The sequence below is a fragment of the Tetranychus urticae genome, chromosome 1, assembly GCF_039701765.1.
Source record: "Tetranychus urticae isolate SD_2017Ah chromosome 1, NJAU_TeUrti_SD_1.0, whole genome shotgun sequence".
Taxonomy (NCBI): domain Eukaryota; kingdom Metazoa; phylum Arthropoda; class Arachnida; order Trombidiformes; family Tetranychidae; genus Tetranychus; species Tetranychus urticae.
Genome location: NC_142958.1, coordinates 8,202,662 through 8,230,361, shown reverse-complemented (window position 1 = coordinate 8,230,361; position 27,700 = coordinate 8,202,662). Strand labels below are relative to the sequence as shown.

General features: G+C 32.6%; 4 protein-coding genes across 4 annotated transcripts; 3 read left to right on the top strand and 1 right to left on the bottom strand.

Annotated features, from left to right (window-relative positions):
- The first annotated feature begins 581 nt into the window (after positions 1-581).
- On the top strand, positions 582-18,831 carry LOC112539226 (uncharacterized). Its single transcript, XM_089266728.1, has 5 exons — positions 582-751; positions 814-917; positions 1,074-1,164; positions 1,409-2,175; positions 18,546-18,831. The coding sequence occupies exons 1-5, from the start codon at positions 716-718 to the stop codon at positions 18,811-18,813; spliced, it is 1,266 nt and encodes a 421-aa protein (XP_089122854.1). The 5' UTR covers positions 582-715; the 3' UTR covers positions 18,814-18,831.
- Positions 18,832-19,877: 1,046 nt separating this feature from the next.
- On the bottom strand, positions 19,878-22,820 carry LOC112539214 (uncharacterized). Its single transcript, XM_089270348.1, has 5 exons — positions 22,612-22,820; positions 22,449-22,552; positions 22,301-22,391; positions 20,249-21,015; positions 19,878-20,169 (listed from the first exon to the last, which is right to left on the bottom strand). The coding sequence occupies exons 1-5, from the start codon at positions 22,645-22,647 to the stop codon at positions 19,914-19,916; spliced, it is 1,254 nt and encodes a 417-aa protein (XP_089126474.1). The 5' UTR covers positions 22,648-22,820; the 3' UTR covers positions 19,878-19,913.
- A 65-nt stretch (positions 22,821-22,885) lies between these two features.
- On the top strand, positions 22,886-25,450 carry LOC112539224 (uncharacterized). The gene is made up of 5 exons (XM_025161563.2): positions 22,886-23,287; positions 23,349-23,452; positions 23,515-23,605; positions 23,775-24,541; positions 24,628-25,450. Exons 1-5 carry the CDS (start codon positions 23,252-23,254, stop codon positions 24,899-24,901), a joined length of 1,272 nt encoding a protein of 423 aa, XP_025017331.1. The 5' UTR covers positions 22,886-23,251; the 3' UTR covers positions 24,902-25,450.
- A 422-nt stretch (positions 25,451-25,872) lies between these two features.
- LOC149094488 (uncharacterized) lies at positions 25,873-27,270 on the top strand. The gene is made up of 3 exons (XM_089266509.1): positions 25,873-26,797; positions 26,877-27,134; positions 27,255-27,270. Exons 1-3 carry the CDS (start codon positions 25,920-25,922, stop codon positions 27,268-27,270), a joined length of 1,152 nt encoding a protein of 383 aa, XP_089122635.1. The 5' UTR covers positions 25,873-25,919.
- Positions 27,271-27,700: the final 430 nt, after the last annotated feature.

Genomic DNA, 27,700 nt, shown 5'->3' with positions numbered 1-27,700 from the left:
AAATTTTGAAAAAATTCGCAGAAGTGTTGAGGTCAGATCACTAAGAGCAGATCAAATGGAACAGTTGACAGATCAGTGCTTCTACAGTACAGTACTTCTATCCATTATATGATAACAATGTCCTTGTGGTCCTAGAGAGTGCAGCATGGTATTCAACGTAGTCCGTGTCACTTTTAACTTTTCAACTTGTCAACAGATTACGATTGAAATTTCAATATGACCAACTTTATGGGCAAGTCATCAGAAAAAATGTATTCTCCCTAGCAATTACCTAATCACCTACTAATAAATTTTCAAACGGTATTGTTCAATCAATTAATACATGCTTTATGGTTGCGATCGAATCGATAGAATGTAAAATTCGTAGCAGCATAAATGCAAATCATGTTTACTGTGTATCTGTTGCGCAAAAAATTTTCTGCTTTGACCTTCAGCTTTAATTGACTAAAAGTATTTCAACATTTATTGCACCCTTTCTTGCGCTGCAAAAATTCAAATGATCAAAAAATATGAAATGTTATTTTATTTTATTGATAAATATTAATAAAATGCATTTTCAATGGTTGACTGATTAAATGATTACATTGGAAATAAATACTTTTTTCAAATTGCCAAAAAGGCCTGTTGACGCATCAAATTGATATTTTACTTCGCAATTTATAGATAGTCTTGATGGCTTTTATTTTGAAAATTGTTTCATGTTGTAATACTTGAAATGCAAAAAGTTAATTTAACAGTTGGTGCTTTTTCGGTAAGAAATCAACTCTCTGGTTGAATTCCCCGTTTAACAATATACTCTGTTTAATATTGAAGGTACCATTTGCTGATGGATTCGTTGAAGAAGGCGATCAAATTGTTCCTAACTTGAAATCTCTTAAAAGACTGGCCGACATTCTTACTGATTATGGCCCTTTCAAGTAAGAAACTTCATCTCTACTTCAGTTACTCCAATTCAGTTGTCGATGATATGGTCATTTGTGTAATTGAATATGAAATTTATCGCACTTGCAATTCATGTTACGACTAACAAGTTGGAAGTTAGTCATAGATTAATTGTGATTTTTGTTATGCAGCTTGAAGTTCATTCTACCCGAGGGAGGACAATTGGGCGTATTAACAGAAACTGGCTATCATGATGGAGTTTTGGGTCTAATACAAGAAGGGGTAAGTAAAAGTTTTAAAAGGCTGTTTGAAGGTCTTGTTATTTTTTGATAATTAATTTGATTCTCCTACGTAAATTACATGGAGTAAGTTCCTTCAATTTTCAACAATTTAAATCAATGGATTTAAAAGAGCAAAATTTTCAAAATTAGCATTTATTTGTTCATTTGCAGCCGTGCTAGCGATTGCTGTGAATTTTACTGTTGAATTTAAATTGAATGTGTCTTTTTATTTTCGTAAATAACAGAAGGCTGATATGTGCTTCTTGCCATTACCGTTGGATACCCAGAAGGCTCCTGGTTATTTCACTTCAGTTATATCTGAGCAAAACTATTATATCAGCACATTACGAAATTTAGATGATAATACTTCAGCAGTTGTTTCCAGTCTAACATCGGTCACTGTGATTCCTTTCTTATTGGCTATTCTAGCAATATTAATATTGGAATTGATTGCAGTTGAACATTTCAAAATTGATGCATTGCTCACGGCCATCTACCGATCGTTTGGTGCATCATTTCGCCAGCATTTTACTCGTCGTTCAACAAGTCTCTGCTTGATTCAAATGCTAATCTTAATGTTTCCTTTATTCATTTTCAATGCTTCATTCAACACTCAAACAATTGTCGGAAACAGAGACTATAAGATTGATACATTGAAAGATGTCATCAGTCAGGGTAAAACTCCGTTCTTTATTGAAGGCATTTCAATGTATGACTTTTTTAAAGCTGAAGTTAACAAAGATTATGCTGCTATTTATGAGCGCAGTGTCGCCGCAGGACTAGAGGAACCCTTTCCTCTGGGACCTATTCCTGTGTTTGAAAGAAGGGACTTGATGGTAACCTTCGTCTCTGGTATTGGTAAAAAGCTAACTCCATTAATATCTTCAGTATCTGGTACAATAAAAACTAATCAAGAGCAGTATTTCTCGGCGAAACCATTTCATAGATCATTGCAATCTATGCTCTACAGTTATAATGTTTCCAAATCCTTCAGAACCAAGATTAACACCCTGTGAGTAGTATAAAATTGCTGGCTCCAGCACATTGTGCTGGAGCCAGCAATCAAATGTTTTGAAATAATTTTTTTTGATATAGAACTGGAATTTCTTTATTTTTTCAAAAACAAATATTACAAAACTCGGAGTCTTTTACATATTTAGGCTCTACTAAAATTATACATTAATCACTTTCTTCTAATTGTTTTATCATTAATTTTAAACGTTTTTCATTTAAAACATGTTGACATTTCTTGAACAAATTGAAGAACTTCTTGGGCTTATTAGCCAACATTACAAAAAGAACACAGAAGTATCCACATGATGTGGAATTATTTCCTTGGTATTTATGAGGTGAATGTTCATAACCTCTTGGTGCATTTTTCTCAATAAAAGTTAAAATATTACCCTGTGGTTCACGACCAAATGAATCAAAATATAATGCTCTTCCGAAACGATTAAAGTTTATTGCGACCCAGTGTGAGCCTTCTTTATAACTCGGATCTAAATTTATAATACATGACATAGGTCTTTTAATTGTTATAGGTAGACGATCACTCGGATAAACGCCACCAAACCATTTAACATTTTTCAACAATTTTTGCACTTCTAAACTGTTCAACATTTTAGTAATCAATTGTTACTTGTCGGTCTTTATCAATTGTGATTAAATTATCATATTGTGCAAATACAATTGCTTTAATTGTGGATGCTAAGGCTTGACTGAACCGAACTTCTAATCTCGCTTTTCCTCGTTTAACTAGAGATAAAACTCCTATTTCAGCTCCCAATTCTCCTCCGATATCAAATGCATAAAGGACTTTGTTATCTTTATATTTTTCATACTGTAAATTTAATTGAGCAATTCCTTCGTCCTGTCCCAGTGTTCGGTACAATTCTACAAATTCACGCATTGCATTTCCATTTGCGAATTCAGGTGTATACGGTATACTGGGAAACATAACCCCATCGATGTTTAAACTTATATGAGCAACATTGAAATGCTGTAATTTAAAAGGATGCGAATCGATGTATCCACTAATTGCTCTTTCATAAACAAAACCAATTATACATTTACGGGGTAATGCTCCAGAAAAAATATTTTCAACAGAGATAGAAGATAACCCTTTTGCTATAAAGAAATTTCTTGTATCTGATCTGGTGATGAAATATTTAGCAGGATATTGTTCTAAAGTTTTGATAATAGATGTTTGTGTATCAGGATAAAGTTTCATTCTTTTTATATGAAGCGAAAACTTTTGTATTTTAAACGAATATTCCTCAGTTTCGACAAGTGTCTCTTTGATTATTGGGAAAGAACCTGAACTTCTTGTGAAACGGAATGAAAGTGGAATACCATTTAGAAGCAATTTATCTTGTGAACACATTGGTAAATGAAGTTTGAAGTATAACTCAAAAACTTTATGGCCCTGCACAATTTGCTGATCAATCGACGAACCTGCTTCAGCTTCTGTAGGATGTCTGAATAATAAATCTTCTAGGAAAGCTTGGTAATGATACATGTTATTAGCAAGAGAAGTATTCGTAGAACCAAGATATAAGTCAATCTGCTCGAAAATTGCATTGGAAAAATTTTCTACAAGTGTAATTTTCTCTGTAGGTTTCAATATCGCATCTTTGTTAGTAATGTACACTTTCATGTGGACCATTGTAGCACTGAGATCAGTAAAATCTTCAGATGCAGGAATGTTTATTTCGAATGTTTTTCCATTATCTAGATTTTGAGAAGGTCTATAGTCAGTCTCATATGATGATTCTATTGCAACTTGTGTAGGAGGAATAGTGAATAAGTTCAATTCACTTTTGCTCGCTGGAGTTGAAGCTGGGTGTAAATATTCCATTTTAATCGAAAATATCTTTCTTCTTTTTCTTATTTCTGCTGTTCTTATATAACCTTTTACGTTTGATACCTTTTCCTTTTTGGTTTATTAATGAACTTGCTTTATTTAAAGTATCATGTACAACATCTTGCATACCTGTTTTTGCGTGCATCTTCACAGACTCTCTAATATTTTTTTTATCTAAAATATCTTGTCCAACATTGATGCCAGCTTTTAAAGCATGTTTTCCTAAAATTTTTAAAATTGGAACACCAAATCTTTTTACCAAGCTACCAAATCCGTAACCTCTTTGGTATGGGAAGCCACGGAATACTTCTATATCGGCAAAGCCAGAACCGGCTTGTCGCTGATAAAATTGATTGAAATTTGAATCACAAGAACAATATACTTTACGGTTCATTTTATTTATTACTTCAATGTATCAAATTCTTATACAATTATACATGTTTTAGATGTAACCCGATTAAAACACGTCCTGAATTGAATTTGATATTTTGTCCCATCTCATCAGTTAGTAAGAAATTTATATCTTCTATTCGGTTTGATCGTACAGGATAGTAAAAAGGCTTTAAAAACTTTTCATGGACTAATTCATATTCTTTAGCTCTTTTGATTGGAAGAACTCTCATAACACGGGCAGATTTATTTCCTACGAAATGTTCAGCAACTATATCAGAATTAATGAACATCAAATGCGATCGCAAGTTCAAATTACATCTTTTATTGCTAGAGAAAGATGCTTTACCAGCTGAAAATTCACTAATCATTTGCAAATAAGAAGCAGCATCAAACCCCAAGGCATTCAAAAATCCAGTATCTGAAAAATATGGAATATAATTTTTTCCTTGACTTCGCCCAGGATAGAAAATGATCTTTCCATTATCATATGCTAATCCTGGCATGTTTAAAAACTCGTTAGTATTGTCGTTGTTTGTGTCTTTTTTAGCTTTTTTAATTCCAAGATCGGTTAGACGTTTAACCAAAAGATTTTCTTTGTTTTCCAATGCAAGGCGAGTTGATTCAATTTCTGCCTTTTCATCTTCTCTTTCTTTTATTTTTCGCTTTATTTCTAGTTCTTTTTCAGTTAAACGTGAAGCCAAATCAATTTCTTTTGTTTTCAAAGACTGAATTTCATGCTTCATATCTTCTATTTCTGCAGATTTAAGGTGTAAGTGATGTTCCAAATTAGCCTTTTCATCCTTTAGAGTTTTTGTTTCATTTTGCAGATCATCAAGTTGACGCTGATAATCCATCTTCATTATTTCGTGTTCACGTTGAGTTTCTTTCAACTGACGGATCACTAAGTTTTTTGCAATCTGCAGCGCATCGAATTCATCACTAATTTTTTTTATTTTCACGCTATTTTCATTATCTGTTTTGATTTTTTCATTTTTCAAAAAATCAATTTCTGTTTGCATTTGCTGTACTTGAGTGTTGTGTCTTCCAGATATTGTGTTCATATTATTGTCGCTTTCGTTCTTCTTTTTTTGTAGTGATTCTTCCAAATCTCCTATTCTCTTGGCCTGTACTTGTGTACTTTGTGAGAAAGAATATTTAGCTTCAAGAAGCTCTTTTTCTTTTGCAGTGAACTGATTGCTCACTGCTGTCGCTTTCTCTTTTGCTTTCTGAATTTCATCTTCCTTGAGTTGTAATTTCTGTTCCAATTTAGTAATTTTTTCTTTCAGATTGTTAATATTAGTATTCAGAGCATTTAAATCATTGATTTTCTTATCATAATCGTTTTTCAACGCTTTGTATTTCTGATGTTCCTCGTTTTTCGATGTTTTAACCGCATCGAGTTGGGATGTAAAAGTTTGCAAATTATCATGCAAAGCCGCAATTTCTGTTGATTTATTAGCAGCCTCAGCTCGATATTTTTCCATCTCTTTATATAGTTTATCAACGATTATTGGAACACCGACTGAAATTCGATCATATAAATCCAATCTTTCAGCCTTTTCCATATTTCTCATAATTTCAGGGGTGATTGCGTTAACTTCTGCTAATGTCAAAGGGTTTTTCAATGGACCATCAGGTAATGTGGGTTTAGAGAAAGCCCTATTTTCTGATTTATCAATAGAACGTTTATCCCGATTCTGTGTATGATCCACAACATCACCAGTTACTTTTTGGAACAAAGCATGTAAAGCCTCATTGATTTTAGATACAATAACTTCTGGAGAATCGTTTTCATTGAGAGAAACATCTGATATCAATTTGTCTGTATTATCTGATGTGAAAAGTTGCACTTGGATTTTTCTTTCCTCAGGTTCAAGATCAATAGGATAAAAAATTTCTTGAATACCAACAACCCATTCTCCATCTAGCTCCAAGGGTATCGGAAGTTTATTAGAGAATTTCGATAGAGTATTATCAGGAAAATCTTCCATTGAAGCATTAGAAACTACTTCGATGAAATATTCTTCAGGTTGATTCCACATTTTGCACCCAACTGTTGAATTTATCAGGATAACCTAACCACTTGACAAAATATTCCTTTTGTTTTGTTTTCCGATTTATCCTGGTTCTGATTACTTTTTCGATTTTGTATTTTTCTTTTTCTGAAACTGACACTAGTTCAGGATGATAAAAAATAGAAGTTATTGGCTCTCCCAACAAATCAACTAATCTATAAACGTATCCTTGAGGAGTTCTTTTCACTTTGGCTATTTTGAAAATTTCTTCTGTAAAATTACTTGTAGAGCCTTTCTCAAACGTTCCTTTTGCTCTATTTATTCTAACTTTCTCGCCTATAGAATAGGGTTTTTTACGATTATTAATTGTGGGATGAGATTTTCTTATATTAACAATTACTTGAGACCGGTTTTCTTCATTAACCTCTGCGGGCGTCATCATAATTGTTCGATGATAGGAATTATTATATGAATGAAGAACTTCTTGCAAAATATCCACATATTTACGGGTATTTCCATGATACATATATCTGTATAGCCTTGTTCTCAATGTCCTATTGAATCTTTCGACAATTGCACATTTTATCACATCATCAGTTGAAGTAAAGAATTTGATTTTGTATTTATGTAGTAAATCCTGCACTTCAGAATTTTTGAATTCAGTTCCTTGATCAGATTGTATCTTAGCGGGGATTCTTCCATTGGCAAAAATTTTTTCTAGAGATTGTACTACCTCACTTCCGGATTTTTTTTTCATTGGATTCGACCAGGCAAATCTGCTCAAACAATCTATAACATTCAAAATATACCTGTAACCATTATTTTCTTTCTGTAACCAAGTCATATCCATAATGTCGATTTGCCATTGTTCATCAATTGAATTTACGAGAATAGGTAATCTTGGAAATTTTTTATTGACATCTTTGAAAAGATTGTATACATCTTGTTTTAACAACCATGATTTAACAAATTTATATTTGATTTCTGGATGCTTTTTTTTAACTAATCGGTATAGTCTTTGGAGTCCTCCAAATCCTCCGGAGCTTTTGACTGAGTAGTAGTCATCCGATAGAGATTTTTCCATTCTAAAGTTTTCGGTGCAGTTACGAATTTTCTCAATACTGGTGTATGACGTATAGATTTAAAAAGCTCTGGTCTTTTTTCAATTTCATTAATTACTCTCATAGTCCCACTAGGAGCACTTATACCGACATATTCTTTATCCTTAGATAAAGTAAGGAACTGAGAGATTGATTCTATATTACTGTTAAGAATCTGAGTACCATCATCTCTTATTATTTTTCCGTTTGGAGCTACTAAGCTCTCAATGTTTCTCAAAGCAAGTTCTAATTCATCTGCCTTCAATTCATCTTTTTCTGAATGGGTTGCAGAGGCTAATGGCGATGAGTTTGAAGGCTTTGGAGTTGAGACTTGTGAATTTGTTTTTGAGGAAGTCGACGGTGTTGTGGCTGTCCATGAAGTCGGAGATGTTGATTCTGATGGGTGTGAAGCAAAAGAAAACCTATGATCAACAATATTACTGAAACTTTGGAATTTGTCATTATTTTGTGTATCATCGAAATTTTCAATAACATTAGGTTTATTAATATTCGTTTGAGTCTCCTTATTCATTTTAGGCTTCAGTGTATTCTTCATCATTAAATCATTAAAAAGTCTAACTTTCAAATCCATAGGTATATTAGCATTCATTATCGGTTGTAAATAAGATGGATTATAAAATTGACAATTTCTCCTGTATTGGTCCTCAGGAATGAGTACCATTTTAGTTAAGGCATTCATTTTATCAGTTTGCGAGAAATTAAATCAGCAAGAATAGAAACAGCAGGAATTAATAATGCTGGTAGTGCACCACCGTTTTGTACTAAAAGCTGTTTTTTGTTCTTCAAGTTAGTTTTTTTACTTAACTTTCTCACGATTTTCTTATACGGTTTAAGTTTATGAATTTGACATTTATTCAGATGAATGTTTCCTTTTAAGATATTTCTTGAAATGTCTGATATTGAATCAAAAACATGATCAGGACAGGATTCAATTGTTTTTTTCCTTTTCTCTTTTGATCTTATCGTTGTCAACTTCTTCAGATGCGGTAGTGCTTTTAATGCTCGTTTCACAGACATTTTTCTTAATATGAAATTGCTTACATCTTATACAATATTTTAAATTTGATAAGCTATCATATACTCCTTTTCTCCACAAATATTAGTCAACAATCTCAATTGCTCAGGGGTATCTGATTTCAAATCAATAAAAAGATAGGAATAAGGTGTCTCTGTTGCGTCTTGAAATATAGTCTGAAATTTTTTTGTTTTGCGAGGAAACATCTGACGAGCAATCATTGAAGCTATTGATTGATCTCTAGGATTTTTGAAAAGCACAATATAATTAGAATTTAATGAAATATTTCTGCTTTCAATTCCACGAACAAAAAAGTTTTGTACTAAAAGAATAACTGATATTTTACGATGATGACTACCTTTAGTAAAAAGTTCTGATATCATTTTTGAGTTAACAGATTCATGCATCAAATCATCAATAACAATCCATTCTGGTACACTGCCATCGAAAGATTTCATTATATTTTCTGATAACCCTTGTATGAAATTAACATCCGTTAAAGTAGAGAAAACTTGTTGATATTCACTATAAAAATACGTGATTTTTTCGGGCTTAGGTTGTGAAAAAAGCTGAGCATTTTCAATTAATTTAGTAATAAAATTTGTTTTACCGGATCCTGACGGTCCAGCAACTAACATAGTAAAAGGATGTTTCAAATAAACACTATAAAGATCCATTATTTTGAAGCTTCAGTTTATTACAAAATCATTTCTTATACATTAATTTTTGTAAGAAAGTTTACAAAATCTGTAACAAAATTGCAAATGTGATTCAAATAATTGTTTCATTGACTTAGCACCAGTTATTATTAGTGATCCTTTAGGATAGTAAACGAAGCAGGTTCCATTTTCTTTCCATGTTAGAGCTGGAAAAAGTTCAGGTTCATAAATCACCTTCAACCCACTCTGAAATATGTCGTTGACTTTTATAGGATTTTCAAATTTGGTGATTCCAGTTATATTGACGACTTTAACAAAGTTAATTTTTTTGAAAATTGAAACCACGAACATTCGAGTTTCCTCAATTGATTTGAATCCAGTTGCTATCACTTTTCCAGACGCAAAAACTAAGCAACAATTCTTACCAATTCTTATTATCTCTGCGTTGAATTTCTTTTTACCTATTTTCGGTTTTATATTTATATTAATTCTTGTATTCACATCCCATAATGTAACGACATTGGTGATTTTAACTGATGGTAAAATTGTGTTCATGATACGCGTATAAGCTGATTGAATATTGTGAATATAATAATAATATTATTAAACCACATAGTATAAGTATAGTGTAACAAATTTCTTTATTCATAGTGTTTATATAAGATAACAAAGTAAAATTTTCTTATACACATGTATTTAGTTATTCCAGTTGATTGCATAATGACCAAATGCGTAAGAAGTAACGCCATCTAGTTTCAAGTAACGTTTGTCATCGAATGGATTAAGTGCAAGTTTATGTGTTTGAATGGATTTAATGGCATGTCCTTTACTTCTTATTGCTCTCATATCATGATGGAATAGTTTGAGTTCGAAAAGTGATGTCTTATAGTCATCTAAACTGACCATACTTTTGAGAACAGCCTTTTGCACACCTTTCGCAGTTTTTTTAGTTGAATCTTCAGTCTTCATTGCATAAACTTTTGGCTTCAATGCAATGAACTCCAGAATGTGTTTTCCATTCATTTCATCTTTAAGATAACCAAGTTTTTTCTTGTGGATATCTGTCGATAATCCTGAAAAATGATCTTTAGGGTAGTCAGAAAAGTCAAATATGTAATGAAGTTTCTTGAAATCATTGTATATATTATCTGTTTTTATATGATATATTAAACTGTCAGTATCAGTATAAATCAGTTCAATATATTCACCAAAATACTTCTTGAAAATATCATAATGTAATTGGTACATGTGTAGTTTAGAGAACTCTAAAACTGTGAACCCAACAAAAATCGGCTTGTTAAGATGAACTTTTCTTCGTCGCATCTTGAAGAGTGCTTTATTTTCATCCAAAATAAAGAACTTTTCACACATTGGTCTTCGCATCTGTTTCATAGCTCCATCAAGTGAAAGCTCCAGTTTTATTTCAGTGTGTTTGCGAACATCTTCGATAGATTTACCATAAATCGCATTAACCATGAGCTTCCAAAAATTTTTTTCGAATGCCGATTTACTTTCTTGACGTTTAGTTGTACACAAAAGAATATAGTCTCGTAACCATGGTTTTTGAACAAATTGAATTATTCTGTGAATTTTAGTGACTTTCAAACCTTGTTTAACATAATAAGATAGATTTTTACAGTGTACAACGTATTTCTTCTTCTTCAGAAAACAGGGGATTAATTTCATACTTTTTGTTCTTTTATATCCAGTGCTTTGCAATATTTTGTTTTGATATTCACTCAACAGATCATCATCGATAATCAATTTATCTGGAGCTAAGGGATAGTCATTGTGAGCTGTGTGTAGATCATCAGGATAATCAAGATCAACTTCTAGTATATAACCTGTATCTGAATCTTGCGGGTCTTTTTCGATGTAATTTGTGTAAACATGATCAAATTTATTGGGTTTGACCCATTTGAAATCAGAAATTGGCATATTTTGTTGCAATGCATAACCATATAAATTGTTAACATCGAGATATGTGAGAAAACTTGGGGGTTTATCGCTGTCATACTCTGAAGTTCCCGGTGTATTAGCTTTTATATATCTGCACATTGCTGAGGATATTCCACCTCTTACTCCCTTTTCAATCATCATAATCATGTCAATATCAGTTAAAAGATCAATGACAGCTCTAGTTTTTTTCAAAGCTGCAGCCCATGTAAGACCAGGAGCTGAATAAAAATGGGGTGGATCTAGATTGAACTGTGTCATACTGATTGTTCTAAAATTTTCGAACACTGCAACCAGCAAAGCAACATCGATTTTCTGATAAATATCTTGAAATTGACCAAGATTTTTCACCTTGAAATGATTCCATAAACTAAGCATATTTTGATAAGTTTCTTCATCTAGATTTTCAAATTTCAATTTATTTGCAAAATCTTCTATTCCAGGCATGCATGTTTCAGAAAAACGTTCGAAACTGTCTAAATAGTCATAAGGAAGTTTGGCTTTCTTTGATACGAAATCCAGATCATTCACATCAAATAACTGTGATAAGTAACGGTTTTTAGTAGTTTCTTCTAAATCAGCAGCAACAATTTCAAGAGAACTACTCAAGAAAGAAAAACTATCAATGAATTTTAATTTACCAAACGTGAAAGAAATGTATTTTTCCATGTTTTGCGGAACAATTGAAATTTTGTCAAACATTTTGCGTTCGATCCCTTGTAATAGAATATGTGCATCGAAATTTTTAAGATTATGGAATACTACAGGAATATCATCAGGCATTTTCAAAGATAAATTGCAATTAACGTGAGTAGCGTCGCGGTATTTACCAGTCATGTGATCATGGTCTTTCACTTTTATGTCATCGTTTTCGAACTGCATCTCACAGATGTGACACGTCTCACAAATTATAAAAGCTGCTTCATCTGTTGGCGTCATAACGAATGTTCGCTGACGATCACTGATCATGTCTCGAATTTTTTCGCTCAATCTACACATTGATTGCAGAAAAACTCTTCCGGCATTGTCTCCACGATAAGAATCGTATTCAATAATTTTTCCAAAAGCATCAACGACTGCATAACCGAAACTTGATGGAACATGTTCTTGATACTCGAATGTTTGCTTGTGAAGATTAGTTTCGACAGGTTTACACAAAGTTTCAAAATCTGCATAAACTACAAAAGGATATTTGAGTTGTTTTGAGAATTGATCAAATTTTAACTTGGCACCTTTTTCCGGAGTGATAATTTTTTGAGACTTGAAGTTTTTACAGTTTTCTACATGATCACATAATGATTTTTTTGTCGAAAATCCCGTCATACAATTATAGCAAAAATGATGATATCTTGATTGTTTACTACCACAGAATCTATTGAAATTTTTTATCGGCCAATAATGTTGACCGTATAGCAAGAGATTCACATGTTTTGGCATTTGTTCTTTGCTCACGAACAAAGGAACAGGGTACAAACCAAGTTCTTCACTATAAGTCAATGTATATACATTGATTGAAAGCGAATTTTTCTGAGCAAAATACTTGATACGATCCAATTTAACATCATCTGTGAATCCATCAAAATCATAATTATCAATGAATTTTTGATAATTAGAGATTCTACCGGGATTGTTTTCAGCTGGATGAAGAGCTGCTAAAACACTCCACATAAAGCACTTACTTGAAGTTTGTAGCTGTACTACACATCTTTTTGCTAAGAATTGTTCGGGTAGTTTCCAAAAGAGACAACCTCCTGAGAGTGCGATGTATTTACCAATTCGTATTTCCAATAGGTTGACTTTTCGAAGCATCCAACCACTACCTCTATGTGTAAAATTATCAAAATCGATCAGGATTTCGAGAGCAGATTCGTGAAGAAATTCATCAAAAAGTTCCATGGTTGATAAAACTTTCATTGAAGAGGAGAAAAGAGGATCCAACCAAATAACTTCATCGCCGTCGTTTTTGTAGAATTCACAGCAAACACTTATTTGAGCTTTTATTCCTTTGAGTTGTTTCAAACATTTCTTAAAAATCTTTCGCAAATTTTTCTCTTCAGACTTGAAAATTGAATCAATATCAAAAATCTGTTCATCAAATTTTTTAGCAAAAACGTTTAAAGAACGGCTGAATGCAGACTTCTGTATGAAATATTCGTCAGGCAGAGTGAAATCTAATTCAATAACATCATCATTACGATCATTTTCACATATTTTTTCGTGATGCAGCAAATTCATAAATTTTTTGAATTTCTTAGAACAAAATTTACATTTTCTTTTCGTTTTCAACATTACAAATCAAGAGTGAATTCAACACTGAGTTTAATTCTGAAAATTCTCACTTTATATACATTTTAGTGACTTGCTCACAAGTAATGTAAAAATATTAAATTCGTAAATTTCCTCATTTCCACATTAATTAATCAATTATTTCAAGGTTATTCATAATTAAATTTAGTGTAATTCATCTTGAATTTCCTCGAAATTAAAATTTTATCACACAAAATCTAAAATATTAACATCATTCTGAGCCATCAAAAGAAAACGTGATGAATTTATCATGATGCAATACTTTCTCAGATTTACTCATACATGATGAATAAATCTGCAAAAATGGTGAAATATGAATCCGGATTGAACTTCAATAATGTAAATATGCAACCCAGATATGAATATTTAACATTAAATCTAGCCTGGAGGTCTACACATTTGGTTGAGATTTCTTCATTTCTGACCATGAAAAACTTTTCAAAGTCCTTAGATCAATAAGATTAAATTGAATTCAGCTTATTAATCAATTAAAGGCAGTATTTAATAAGTTTTAATATGTAAATAAGTTTTTAAAATAATTTGACCGAATGAGAAGGCGTGACTTTATTTCATACTATATATATATAGTCGGCAGATTACTAAAAAATGCCATATTCACTTCTTTCTTCATTGAGCGAACTAAAAGTGCGACAGTTATATTTTCTCAATCAACAATGGCTATTAACTTGTCAAAACAAATTGCTTTTGTGAAACTCAACCCAAGAGCTAAACATCCTATCCGGGGGTCCAGACATGCTGCTGGATTTGATCTGTATAGTCCTGATCATACTTTCATCCGATCCGGAGATCGATCATTAGTGGCTACTGGATTATCATTCATGATGCCATTAGGAACTTATGCTCGCTTAGCCACTAGATCATCTTACGCTATTCGTGGTATCGATGTTGGAGCAGGAGTGATTGACCCAGATTACACTGGAGAAGTGAAAGTTCTGGTCATCAATAATTCGGATGAGGATTTGCAAATCAAAGAAGGCGATCGATTTGCACAGGTGATTTTTGAATTCTATCACACTGGTAAAATGTTAGAGATAACTGATTTAAATGCAATTGAACAACCTGATGAGGAGTCAATTTTGGTTGTAAGAAAAGAACCAAACACTCGTCTACCAGAGAAGTACACAGAAGACAGTGTATCTTTCGATTTCATTGCAGATGCCGCCTTTCTAATGCAACCAAAGTCCAGGAAAAATATCATGACTGGGGTCAAGTTCCTCTTTTCATCAAAAGCTTATGGTTATATTTCTGGTAAAGTTGATTTGACTCTTCAAGGTGTTGACTGCATTGAAACAATAATCAATGCTGAACCAGATGATGATGAAGTTACGATTATGTTGCATAATCGATCAAACATGCCAATTTTCATCGAAAGAGGTGAAAAAATAATTATCTTCGTTAAAAATGCAGCTCAAGTCAATGCAACATCCATTCTGGGAGAGCCATTGAAGACTGAACGTGGTGCACTCGGATTTGGATCTACTGGAAACCGTTAACAACAAGTAACATTATCTCGGATCAAGATTTTCAATTCTTTTACGTTCTTTTTCTTGTTTCAAATCATATAAATTTTCAATTATCTTAACTGGAAGCTCTTCAAGTAATTTTACATAACGATCTAATGACTTTAAATCTAAAAAGTCATAAAAACTCAGTAAACTGTTTTGTTTTTCCAAATATTGGTTCAATGATGTAATCTTTTTCTCATATAACGTACACTTATTTTGTAATTCATTATTTTCAGCTAACAATTCTGCATTAAATTTTTTCAAAGATTCACTGGTATTTTGTTCACTCATTATAAAGTTTTGTTGCGGGTTTGCGGAACGAAATTTCTTATATAATTAATTAATGCAAAATGATCAAGCATGGTCTTTCAAGTCATACAGTCGCCTCTCAATTCACATGCAGTTCTCAGTTAAGATTCAAATAAGTATAATTCTTTTCTGGATCAAAATATTTTTTACTCTGACAAGAAATCGACCAATTCACACTGAGATGCAAATCGAAAAAAACTTTTCTCACAGAAATTTCAGACCCTTTATACTAACTACACTCCCCAGAGCAAAAATCTCTAGTAATGAACAAAAAAATAATTGTTAAATGAACAATAAGGATCGGAAATGAGCAAAAAGGTCAATTGAATGAGAAGTCTTAAACCCCCTCAAACCCCCTCAATTGAAAAACGATCAATAGTTGGCAAAGATTGGTGCACAGTTGGAAGCAAATTATTTGCGACAGGTATTTTTTCAACATTTTTTACCGTGATGACAAATTCATCAATACAGAATGATTTTCAAAGCAAAAAAAAAAACATAAATGTCAAATTAATTTGAAGAAAATACAAACCAACATGAAGCCATACATTTACAACAAAAATCAAATTGATTAGTTGTTACTCAACGCAACAAATTCAGCACGAAGAATTGAAATAGATAGACAAAATTATAATGCAATTTTGTTTAATGAGAATGACGAGACAAATGTTCATTTCTGAACACAGTGTTATAAGCAAATATAAAACACACAATACAATAGAAATGTTACACAAAAAAATATCAAATTTTGGTCAGGTTGAATTCAATACAATTGAAATCAAAATCCGTACATCCATTTATTATCCAGATACCATGTCACTATAATGATCATTTGTCCCAGTTGTCATAGGTTCGACGAAGCCAATCTATCAGTCCAGGAACTTGATCTTTACCAATGTCTCCACCATAATAGCTGACTTGAGGCTTTGACTCTTTGAACCAATATTTTCTGAAATGACCGATTCTACCTTTTGATGTAGGAACCGTGAAGAAAATAAGGTTTGAAGAAGCAGTGAATGCATCTCTGTCATCGAAAGGTGGCGCATCATTTCTATTAGCGTTACCAGGTATTCTGGATAAGTCAACTTCAATGGGTTTGTTATCATATTGCTTCTTCTTCTTCGATTTCTTCGCCTGGGATTCTGAATCAGAGCTGGAAGGCGACGATGAAGAAGAAGAAGAAGAAGAGCTACTTAAGTGTCCTGGCAATTTAGGAACCTTAAAAGCATCAACTTTTCGTTTAAGAGTTTCATTCATATTGATCGACATTTGCTGTGCTGAATTAGGAACTTCAATCAGTTCAATTTCAGTAGTTGGCTTCTTGTTCTTCTTTTTCGGTATCTTTTTGCTGATAGGTTGTGAACTAAGAATTTGTGAGGATACAGACATACTTAAGAGATGTGATAATCACAATCAAAAATGTCAAATAACAGTAAAAATAACAAAAACAATTCAAAATGAAAATACAATTGAATATATATAGAAAAAGCAGCTTTTTTTGAAGATGAAGATAAACCAAAAGCGAACCAGAAGAGCCAGAAGAAGCGATTTACAAGGCAATCAGGAACGAAAAGAAGGGAATGAACCAAAGACTGCTATGAGTGAGAGAGTCAGGAACCAAAAGACAGGAATTGAACCCAAAGCTTCCAATAACAGTTATCAATAGATAGAGAGAGAGAGCCAGATACCAAAAGACAGCAATTGAATCAAAAAAAAACCAATGCCAGCTAGCGATCGAGATAGGTTAGAAGGCAAATGAAGCAAAGGCTGCTATAAGCGAGAGAGTCAGGAATCCAAGAGACAGCAATTGACCAATGACAGAAACCAATGATAGCCAGCAATCGATAATCAAAAGACAGCCACTCAACTAAAAGTCAAAGACAGTTTAGAAAATAAGATGAAGTAACGGTTGGGGTAACTGTGAAATTTGAAACTGTTAACAAAAGTAAACTTTAGTTGATTAGCAATGATGAATGAAGTTGGATGTTGAACTTTGGAAAATGAACTGATGATTTAGTCGATGGCAAACTGAGTATTTATACAAAAATTTGTAGGAATAAGCTATTCAATTATGATAATTACTAATAACTAGATAAGATCGAATCATTTAAAAGTAACAAGGTTATGATATGCAATAATCGCTACGTGCAAATGAGCAAATTAATAATTTAAGCATATACATCTGATGATATTGCAAATGTGCTAATCGTATTCAGCACAAAAAATGAGGAAGAACGATATGTCATATGTTATCATTATAAAAAAGATCGTCTAAACCATAAATATGCAAAGACATTTGAGAGTAATTTTCGAAATCCATAAAAAATCAGATCAAATTATCAATCCAGACAGGTAAACATAACATAAGTTAGATAGCCGGAAGGTAAATTGTGCATCATTTCTTGATTGTTAATTAAAAAATCACGTTCCGTAAAATAAAGAAAAAGAAGCAAATAAGGAAAATATCTCAAAGATAAAATCAAATTGAATCAAAAAAAAAACAAAAGAAGTTCATTCAGTCAACTTCCTTAATCCTGTCTGCATTACAATATCACAAAAAAAAAATCAATCAGCTCACTCAAATTGAGTTGCATTTCAAGTCATTTTAGTTTGAAAATTATTTGAGTGAATTTTAATCAAAAGTTTAGTTTTAAGTTAATAGTTAATCATAGTTTTTTCCAAAGAACAATCAACTAAAACGATGGAAGGTTCTATTGAAAAGTTTGAAATGGATGAAGACGATTATTTATATTGTGATAATTCAGAAGTTTCGACGAGCGAAAGCTCCATCGATATCAACAAAATTTCTGCTGAAATCGACGAAATGCAGGACTATGTAGATGAATATTTGTATAATGATAGTGATTGGTATGGTTCAGTGCCCGGATACGTGCCATTTGCAAAAGTTTTTGATTTAATTTCATTTTTGGCCCAACGATTGCAAAAAGGAACCAATCCCCAGATTTTAATAGAATTTTTGGTGCAAACTGCTATGGAATATAGCCTGGAATATGAGTGTTAATTTTTGTGTTTTCTTTCCAGAATAAATATTTTGAATTTTCAATCAACGAGTAAGTTTCTCTTTCCAAAAAGTGCATTGCTGGCTCCAGCACACTGTGCTGGAGCCAGCAATTTTATACTACTCCTGTGGGTTAATTAACTCATTGTTATAAATAATTTCACATTTAATCTAACTTTGTCTTTCTTATACTTTGCAGGACACGTTGGATAATCCAAAGTGGAATTGCTACAAAAATAGAAGGAGATATTTACGTTGACTTCATTCTTTCCTTTTATCCTGCAACCTTATACGACTTTCACAAATCTGAAGTTCCTCGGAAAGTGATTGATCTCAGTTGGAAATCATTAAATTACAGTGGATTCTATCAAATATTTCACATATATCTCTTAATATTGTTTCTGATAATAGTTTTTCAATTTTTTGAATTATCTATTGCTTTGATAATCACTCTATTTCAGCAATAAAATAAAGTTCTGAAGACTTACAATTGTTCCAGCCGTACAGTATTTTTCATCACGTATATTTGATATTCACTTAATATTATTGATGTTTTTATGTTTGATTAAAATTATTATGTATTGATAATTCATAAATGAAACAATTCTGCCTCAAAATATAATAATATAACTTCCCTTTGTGCCTGCAAACAAACCAAAGGCTAAGAGACGCTTCACACTCTTTTGAAACTGCTGAAACTATTTTGATCGCTGATTTCATTTTATTCATTAATCTGTCACAGTGATCTTGGTTTAAAACTTCTCGCTGATAACATATTAAATTGCATTCTTTGTATCAGTTGTTGTGTTGTTGTTTCTTAACATCGAATGCAAGGATTTAAATGAAATACTGTTTCAAAAAAGCGCAAGCTTTTCTCTCTAAAGCATGAGTAAAATAAGTTTACCAAGTAAACCAAGAAACTCAAATTCAAAAAATTTGAAAAAATGAGTTAATCATTTAATCATTCCCACTCCACCACTTTAGTTGGCACTTGAGCTAACTCCACCTCTTACGATACAAGTATTATAAATCCACCACGGACCTGAACAACATCCAATCACAGCAGTAACGTTACCCTGACAAATGATAATATTATACATTGTATATTTGCTTCGACATACAAGGTTTCATTGATCGGTTTATCAAAAATTTGCGTCATGCCCCAAAAATTAATTTACGAAAGACTATCTGATTCATGGCAACAGGATACGTCACTGGGTCGGAAAAATTATTGGAATAATTGGCATAAGTTTATCACGTTTTTTGGGATGATTAACATTAATTTTCCACAGCGTAATTCAAATCTTTATTTAATTCATTCAAAAGTCCAATTTTGTCATTTTTCTTAGCGACATTGTTCAGATCAAGACCAAATTTACTCAGTTTGCGTTTCGATCCTCTAAAGTGTTTTTCCCGAAGATGATGATATATTATATAATACATTAGTTTGGTTATTGCAGCAATAGTCAGGAATAGTTGACAGTTTGTCAACTGTTGCTGACATTGCATTCATTAATAATAAAAAATAATGTTCACAAGTAATCTTTATTTTATTTAACCATCGAATTTAAGTAAAGCAAAAACCAATAATGATTTCAATGAGTGCAACAAGTGTTATCAGTATTAATAATAAGACATTAATATAAAATATCTGATAGAATCCACTAAAACTTAATGGTTTCCAAGTAAAATCATTGATTTTTCGAGAAACTTCAGATTTGTGAAACTCGAATAACGTAGTTGGATAAAAAGAAAGTATAAATTCAATGTAAATATCAGCTTCTAGTTTTGGGACGATTCCACTTTGAATTATCCGAAGACCCCTGTAAAAATCAACATAAGCAAAGTTAGATGTTTGGAACTAAATGATTGAATTATTGAATAATGATAAGTTTTACTTACAGAGTATCAAATTTTCTTCTGATGGGCTTAGATATATTGTAGCTAAACAGTATAGATTGCAAAGATTTATGAAAAGGCTTTGCTGAGAAGTAATGTTCTTGATTAGCTTTGGCAAACCCCGAAACTGAACTCATCAATGGGGCTAGTTTTCTGCCGACACTTGATATGAAAGTGACCATCAATTCGCTCTTTTCAAACACAGGAATAGGTCCTAATTGAAAGGCTTCACCAAATCCTTCAGAAACGCTACGTTCATAAATACCGGCATAATCTTTGGTCACTTTGGCTTTGAAGAAGTCGTGCATTGAAATACCTTCAAGGAAAAATGGTATTCTGCCCTGATTGATAACATCCTTTAATGTATCAATCTTGTAATCTGCAGTTCCAACAATAGTTTGAGTACTGAATGCAGAATTAAAGATGAATACTGGAAACATTAGGATAAGCATCTGAATCAAACAGAGCCATGATGAAGTATGAGATGAATTCTGGTGGAATGAGATACCAAAGGATCGAAAGGTGGCTGTCAATAAAGTTGCAATTTTGAAGTGTTTAACTGCAATCAATTCCAATATTAATATCGCCAGAATAGCCAATAATAAAGGAGTCACAGTGACTGATGTTAGACTTGAAACAACTGCCGAACTGTCAAGGTTCAGATTCCGTGTACTAAATATATAGAAGTTTTGCTCTGATATGACAGAGCCAAAATAACCAGGAGCTTTTTGGGTATCCAACGACAATGGCAAGAAGCACAAATCAGCCTTCTGTAATTATAAATTAAAAATGCAAAAGAAACATTACATTGCAATCACACTGAAAAGGAACAATGTCAATATACAGGGCTATTCAGCTACTTAGTATGATGTTGAACGCCAATAACTTTGCAACCAAACATGCTATTGGCTTGAGAATCGAATATAGTGAGTTTGGGCGACATTCATTTTTTATGTTTCAAGGACAAGGTCATTCAAGGTCATTTTTCGGAAATCGCTGCTATTCATTTTAGAGGTCAATTTGAGGTCCTGACATGATTTTTGAAGACTAAAAATCTTTTTATTCGAGTTCTGACACTCTGTAATGAACATTGCTTGAGTTATTGGCATTTAAGTTTCCGAACCTCGTTATTAGAATTTTTATTTTTTATGCAAATTCCAACTTTTTTGTGCTCATTGGGACCCGATCGCACCTTTTTGGCAACAGGGTTTAATTACATGCTGTAAAAATTGATTTAATCATGGAAGATGAACTTTTCAACCAAATCCATGTAAAGCGCTCCTAGAGCTGTTTCACATCAGATAAATCAGGTAAAAGTAGTGATGTTGAGCTTTTGTGAATGTAGCGTCTTGCTTTTGTCACCACAAACTGATTTTTCTTCGAATTCTGAGAAATTGTTAGATAATCATTCATTTTCAACTGAAATTCATGATGAAAAAGATGTAAAATGAATTTCGTCACTAATCGAGCACCACTGAGCACAAAAAAGTTGGAATTTGCATAAAAAATAAAAATTCCAATAACGAGGTTCGGAAACTTAAATGTCAATAACTCAAGCAATGTTCATTACAGAGTGTCAGAACTCGAATAAAAAGATTTTTAGTCTTCAAAAATCATGTCAGGACCTCAAATTGACCTCTAAAATGAATAGCAGCGATTTCCGAAAAATGACCTTGAATGACCTTGTCCTTGAAACATAAAAAATGAATGTCGCCCAAACTCACTATATTCGATTCTCAAGCCAATAGCATGTTTGGTTGCAAAGTTATTGGCGTTCAACATCATACTAAGTAGCTGAATAGCCCTGTACAAAGGACGAAGGCAAAACTGAAAGAATTATATAATAATTTTCCCAAATTTTTATCGGCCCTTTCTTAAAATACAATAAATATCGAATTTGCTTATGTATACAATTTAAGTTAATTTTTATAAGCTATGATCAAAACGGTCTTGGGCACACCATACAAATTATAACTGAGATCATTTTGATAAAGTTTATGTATTTTTGTATCATAATTTTGATAAAAAAATGGTTTGTTCATTGACATTACTTACCCCTTCTTGTAATAAACCCAAAACTCCATCATGATAACCAGTTTCTGTTAGCACTCCCAATTGTCCTTCCTCGGGTAGAATGAATTTCAGACTAAGAGGACAATTTATTAATCCATCTGAATATTTTATTAAAAACAAATTTACTTACTTGAACTGATCAGATTGAGAGAGAATCACTTGCAATCGCTTAAGAGACACCAATCTAGGAATTATTTGACCGTCTTTCTCAGCAAATCCTCGAGCAAATGGCACCTTCAATATCAATTATTATGTTATCAATAAAAATACAAGGCAACAGTTTAATTGCTTACCGAAAAAGCACCAATAGTTAAATTATTTTTTTGCATTTTAAGCACAATTTTCGAAATTTGATGAGAAACCAAACACAACTTGGAGCAACTTGCGATAGATTATTTTAATAGTTGGCAAATAACAATTTATACTTCAACAGGTCTCTAGAAAATCTGCAAAAAAGATGTTCATTCTCATTTAATCACTAGACCATTGAAAATGTATTTGCCATTGTTATTAATCATTAGCATTTCATTTTAATATTTAGCGATCATTTTGACTTATTGACTCGATGATGAGGATACAACAATTACTGGAATAATTACGAAATCTGTTTTCAATTTATATTCTGTTATTATTTTTTTTCATATTTGTCCTGATTAAATCGACTGTAAAATTATATCAGAATTGCTATATCCTTCATTACTGAACTAGAAATCCAAAGAATCAAAAAATGTTTACATTTAATTTTATTGCAGTTTATTTGGACATATCAATAAAGTGATACATTTTCGAAGGTCAGTTGACTAAATGATTCCGTTGTAAATAAACAACTTTTTTAGATGTGTTGGATGTTTTAATGATCTGTTGGATACAAAATTATAGAAATGATAGTTATTTTCATTGTTCTCTAATAATAATTTGAGAATTTCATTCAGCATGCAAAAAGTCAATTTAACTGTTGGTGCTTTTTCGGTAAGCAATTAAACTCTGATTGAATTTCCAGTTTAATATTTTTTGCTGTTTTATATTGAAGGTGCCATTGGCTGAAGGATTTGTTGAAGAAGACGATCAACTTGTTCCTAAATTGAAGTCTCTTAAACGATTTGCAGCGATTCTCTCGGATTATGGTCATTTCAAGTAAGAAACTTTCAACTTTACTTACAATTTAGTTGGCATTAATTTTGATTCGTTTTATTCAGCCTGAAATTCATTTTACCCGAGGAAGGACAATTGGGTTTACTAACAGAAACTGGTTATCATGATGGAGTTTTGGGTCTAATGCAAGAAGGGGTAAGTAACATAAAATTAACTATGAGACATGAAACATCTAATCATCTAATCTACTGTGACTTATGCACTTGAGTTCGTGCAAGTACCTCATTCCGATACGAGAAAATGATTTATTTTTTTCTTTTACTTTGAACTAATTTTCTGCTGATAATTAACTCATGCATATTAGAAGGCTGATATGGGCTTCTTGCCATTATCGTTGGATACTCAAAAGGCTCCAGGTTACTTTACTTCTGTCATATCAGAAGAAAAGTTTTACATAGCAAGTACACGTATTTTAGATCCTGGTTCATCAGCCGTTGTTTCAAGTCTAACATCAGTCACCGCGATTCCTTTACTATCGGCAGTTCTGTCTATATTAATATTGGAATTGATTGCTGTCAAAAGTTTTAAAATTGATGCCTTGCTCACAGCCATCTTCAGATCCTTTGGTATCTCATTTTACCAGAATATATCTCACCGTTCATCGTGGCTCTGTTTGATACAAATGCTTATCCTAATGTTTCCAGTATTCATCTTCAATGCTGCATTCAGTACCCAAACCATAGTTGGAGACAGAGATTACAAAATCGAAACATTGAAAGACGTGGTCAGACAGAATAAGATACCATATTTCACTGAAGGTATTTCAATGTACGATTTTTTCAAAGGTAAAGTTAACGAAGATTATGCTGATGTCTATGAACGAGCTGTTGCAAAAGGATACGGGGAACCATTTCCATTGGGACCTATTCCTATGTTTGAAAGAAGGGACAAGATGTTCAGCTTCGTCTCTAGTATGGGAAGAAAACTGACTCCATTAGTCCTTCCAGAGTCCGATGCCATGAAAGCAAATCAAATTGTCCATTTCTCAACAAAGCCCTTCCATAGAGCATTAAAAGCTTTGTTTTTCAGTTATAATGCCTCTGAGTCCGTTAGAAGAAGAACTGATACTATGTGAGTAAATTCATGATACGTTTTGTTATAAGTTGATCTAAAATTGATTTCTTACTGCTTAACTTTTTACTTTTTAATCTTCACAGATCTCTTCGGATGTTCAAAAGTGGAATCGTTACAAAAATTGAAAGCGATATTTACGTTGACTTTCTACTCTCTTTTTATCCCACAACCTTATATGAATTTTACAAAACTGAAGTTCCTCGAAAAGTGGATAATCTCAATTGGCACTCATTGAATTACAGTAAATTCTATCAACTATTCTTTATTTATCTTCTCATAGTTATTCTGATATTAGCTTTTCAGTTAATTGAGCTCAGCATTGCGTTGTTTTCCATTTACAATACAATAAATGAATAAAACTTATTAAATCTTTTTAAGATTACGAGTGGAATATTTTCTTGTACTTGAAGTTTCATCGAATCAATGATTGCAAACAAATGCATCTGCCATGCTAGCTTGCAAGAATCATCCTTACATGGTCACAAGAAACAAACACAATGAGTCAAGTATGCAATCATTTTCATTAGCAAAAGCATCAGAAGCATTAGTAACTTCAATATCTGACCATAAATTGAATCTCGGCATCTCAATATCATTTGGTGCAGAATTATCATCGGTTGTGATTGATCTGGTGTCTAATTGGCCAACTCTTTCACTTAGACTCTTGCTAAAACCAACTTACCAACTAAACGGAACCAAACCTCGTTAACCAAACAAAACTTTCACATTCTCTGAATCAATCGGTGAAGTTATACGAAAAATCGGTTCAGGCAATGTTGATTACTGAAATTCCATAAGGACTAACCATTGACTGAAAAACCATGTTAATTGTTTATCATGCGATTTATACACCAGTAAAGCTTCAGCTCTATAATAATAAAATAAATTGGTCATTAATGTCACGAATCATTACAAGAAAGGATCTTCAGGTGTTACAAAAGTTCTTGACGTTTCTAAACGTTACGAAAGTTGTACCTACTTAACATTGTCCTGCATTTGCGTTATGAGATGAGACATGGAATGAACAATAAATTACTAATGTATCATATTAACTGTGCAAGGAGAGAATAGAAAAAGAAGATAGAATATAGAATATTAACTAATGCCATTCAATTTTATTGATACATATTAAGAAATGCATTATCCATGGTCTAGTCTAGTATAAGTTTGAAAGTTGCCAAGAAATATGTCACAATAAGGAAAAGTTAGGGAAACATAACTTTATTTCGTAGCTTATTCAGAATTGGAAACTAAAGTTGTGGATTTTAAGACTGCGATTGTAAGAATTGCATTTGAAATGCAAAAAGTCAATTTAACGGTTGGTGCTTTTTCGGTAAGGAATCAACTGTTCGACTGTATTCCAATTTAATGATAGATGCCATTTGATACATTTGTATTAAAGGTACCATTTACTGAAGGATTTGTTGAAGAAGATGATCAAGTTGTTCCAAAATTGAAGTCTCTTAAAGGATTTGCTGTGATTTTCTTCGCAGCATGGACCTTCGATACGTCGTTGGATACTCGAAAGGCTCCTGGTCATTTCACTTCTGTTATATCAGAGGAAAACTTCTATATATCAAGCCTACGCAATTTGAATACTGACAATTCAGCTATCATTTCAAGTCTAACATCAGTCGTCACCGTGATTCCCTTATTATTGGCTGTTCTGGGGATATTGATAGTGGAACTGGTTGCAGTTAAACACTTAAAAATCGAAGCTTTATTGACAGCAATTTTTCGATCCGTCGGCATCTCATTTTACCAAGAATTATCTCACACTTCATCATGCCTCTGCTTGATTCAAATGCTTATCCTAATGTTTCCTGTGTTTATCTTTAATTCTGCATTCAGTACTCAAACGATTGTAGGTACTGCAGACTACAAGATTGATACATGGAGAGATGTTATCAACCAGGGAAAGATACCATTTTTCATTGAAGGCATTTCAATGCACGACTACTTTAAAGCCAAAGTCACTAAAGATTATGCTGATAACTATGAACGGGCTGTTGCTGAAGGGTTCGAAGAACCCTTTCCATTAGGGCCTATTCCTGTATTGAAAAGAAGGGAACTGATGCTCACTTTTGTTTCTGGTGTTGGAAAGAAACTGGGTCCGTTAGCAGCTTCTTCATCTGATTTACTCAAACCTAATCAAGAACCTTACTTCTCAGCAAAACCTTTTCATAGGTCATTACAAGCTATGCTTTTTAGCTATAATGCTTCCGGATCTCCCCGCAAAAGAATACATACGCTGTGAGTGAATTAACTACTTGCTATTAAATCACTTTAAATGAAATCGCAATTTTATCATTTTGTTTCTTGATTTTCACAGATTGCGTCGGACTCTCCAAAGTGGCATTGCTACAAAAATGAAAGAAGATATTTACGTTGACTTTATACTCTCCTTTTATCCTGCCACCTTATATGACTTTCACAAGTCTGAAGTTCCTCGAAAAGTGATTGATCTCAGTTGGCATTCACTAAATTACAGTGCATTCTATCAAATATTGCATCCACTCATCTTAACGTTGATTCTATCCACAGTTGTACTGTTTATTGAGTTAATCATTGCTTTCTTCACTCCATTCAAGTGAGTGTAATGAAAAATGTATCCTTTCAGGGTAAATATTGAATAACTGAAACTATTAAAGATCGGTTTTACTTGAAACTTTGCTTAAATTTTATTACTTGCTATCAATTATATTTCTAGAAAATTAGACAATTAGTTACGTAAGCATTTAAAATCTGCCTTAAAATAACTTACCTTCGTGTCTTCAAACAAACCTAAGGTTAAGAGGCGAATAAAATAAACCAAGTTTCAAGATCAAATTGAAAAGTTTAATGTAATAGATAAATTATTTTTTCAGTTTTACCGCGATTGGTATGAATTGATTCCCGTGTTCACACTATTTTCTTGTTAATTACATACAGCATGTAGCTGCTACATTAATACAATTATTTGTCCAAAAAAAGAAAAAATTGAATTTTCCAACAGCAGTAACGTTGAGAAGAAATGAATAGAGAAATAGAGAAATGGTTAGAACTAGACCGTCATCATCCAAATCGACCATAAAATTTCCATTGGCCTCGTATAGAGAAATAGCTGAAAAGGTTTCGGCTAGCGCTTCATACGAGGCAATACGATATGTTGAGATG

Bases quoted from the DNA above. Each gene is read 5' to 3' on its own strand.
- LOC112539214 (XM_089270348.1), bottom strand. From the start codon at position 22,647: ATGCAAAAAAATAATTTAACTATTGGTGCTTTTTCG. The intron at 22,392-22,448 runs GTAAGTAAATTT...TTGTCCTCTTAG, and splicing joins TCTCAATCTGATCAGTTCAA to TCTGAAATTCATTCTACCCG. The intron at 20,170-20,248 runs GTAAGTAAAACT...TGATTTTTACAG, and splicing joins AGAAGAAAATTTGATACTCT to GGGTCTTCGGATAATTCAAA.
- LOC149094488 (XM_089266509.1), top strand. From the start codon at position 25,920: ATGCCATTTGATACATTTGTATTAAAGGTACCATTTACTGAAGGATTT. The intron at 26,798-26,876 runs GTGAGTGAATTA...TGATTTTCACAG, and splicing joins CGCAAAAGAATACATACGCT to ATTGCGTCGGACTCTCCAAA.
- LOC112539226 (XM_089266728.1), top strand. From the start codon at position 716: ATGCAAAAAGTTAATTTAACAGTTGGTGCTTTTTCG. The intron at 1,165-1,408 runs GTAAGTAAAAGT...CGTAAATAACAG, and splicing joins TGGGTCTAATACAAGAAGGG to AAGGCTGATATGTGCTTCTT. The intron at 2,176-18,545 runs GTGAGTAGTATA...TATACTTTGCAG, and splicing joins AGAACCAAGATTAACACCCT to GACACGTTGGATAATCCAAA.
- LOC112539224 (XM_025161563.2), top strand. From the start codon at position 23,252: ATGCAAAAAGTCAATTTAACTGTTGGTGCTTTTTCG. The intron at 23,453-23,514 runs GTAAGAAACTTT...CGTTTTATTCAG, and splicing joins TCGGATTATGGTCATTTCAA to CCTGAAATTCATTTTACCCG. The intron at 23,606-23,774 runs GTAAGTAACATA...CATGCATATTAG, and splicing joins TGGGTCTAATGCAAGAAGGG to AAGGCTGATATGGGCTTCTT.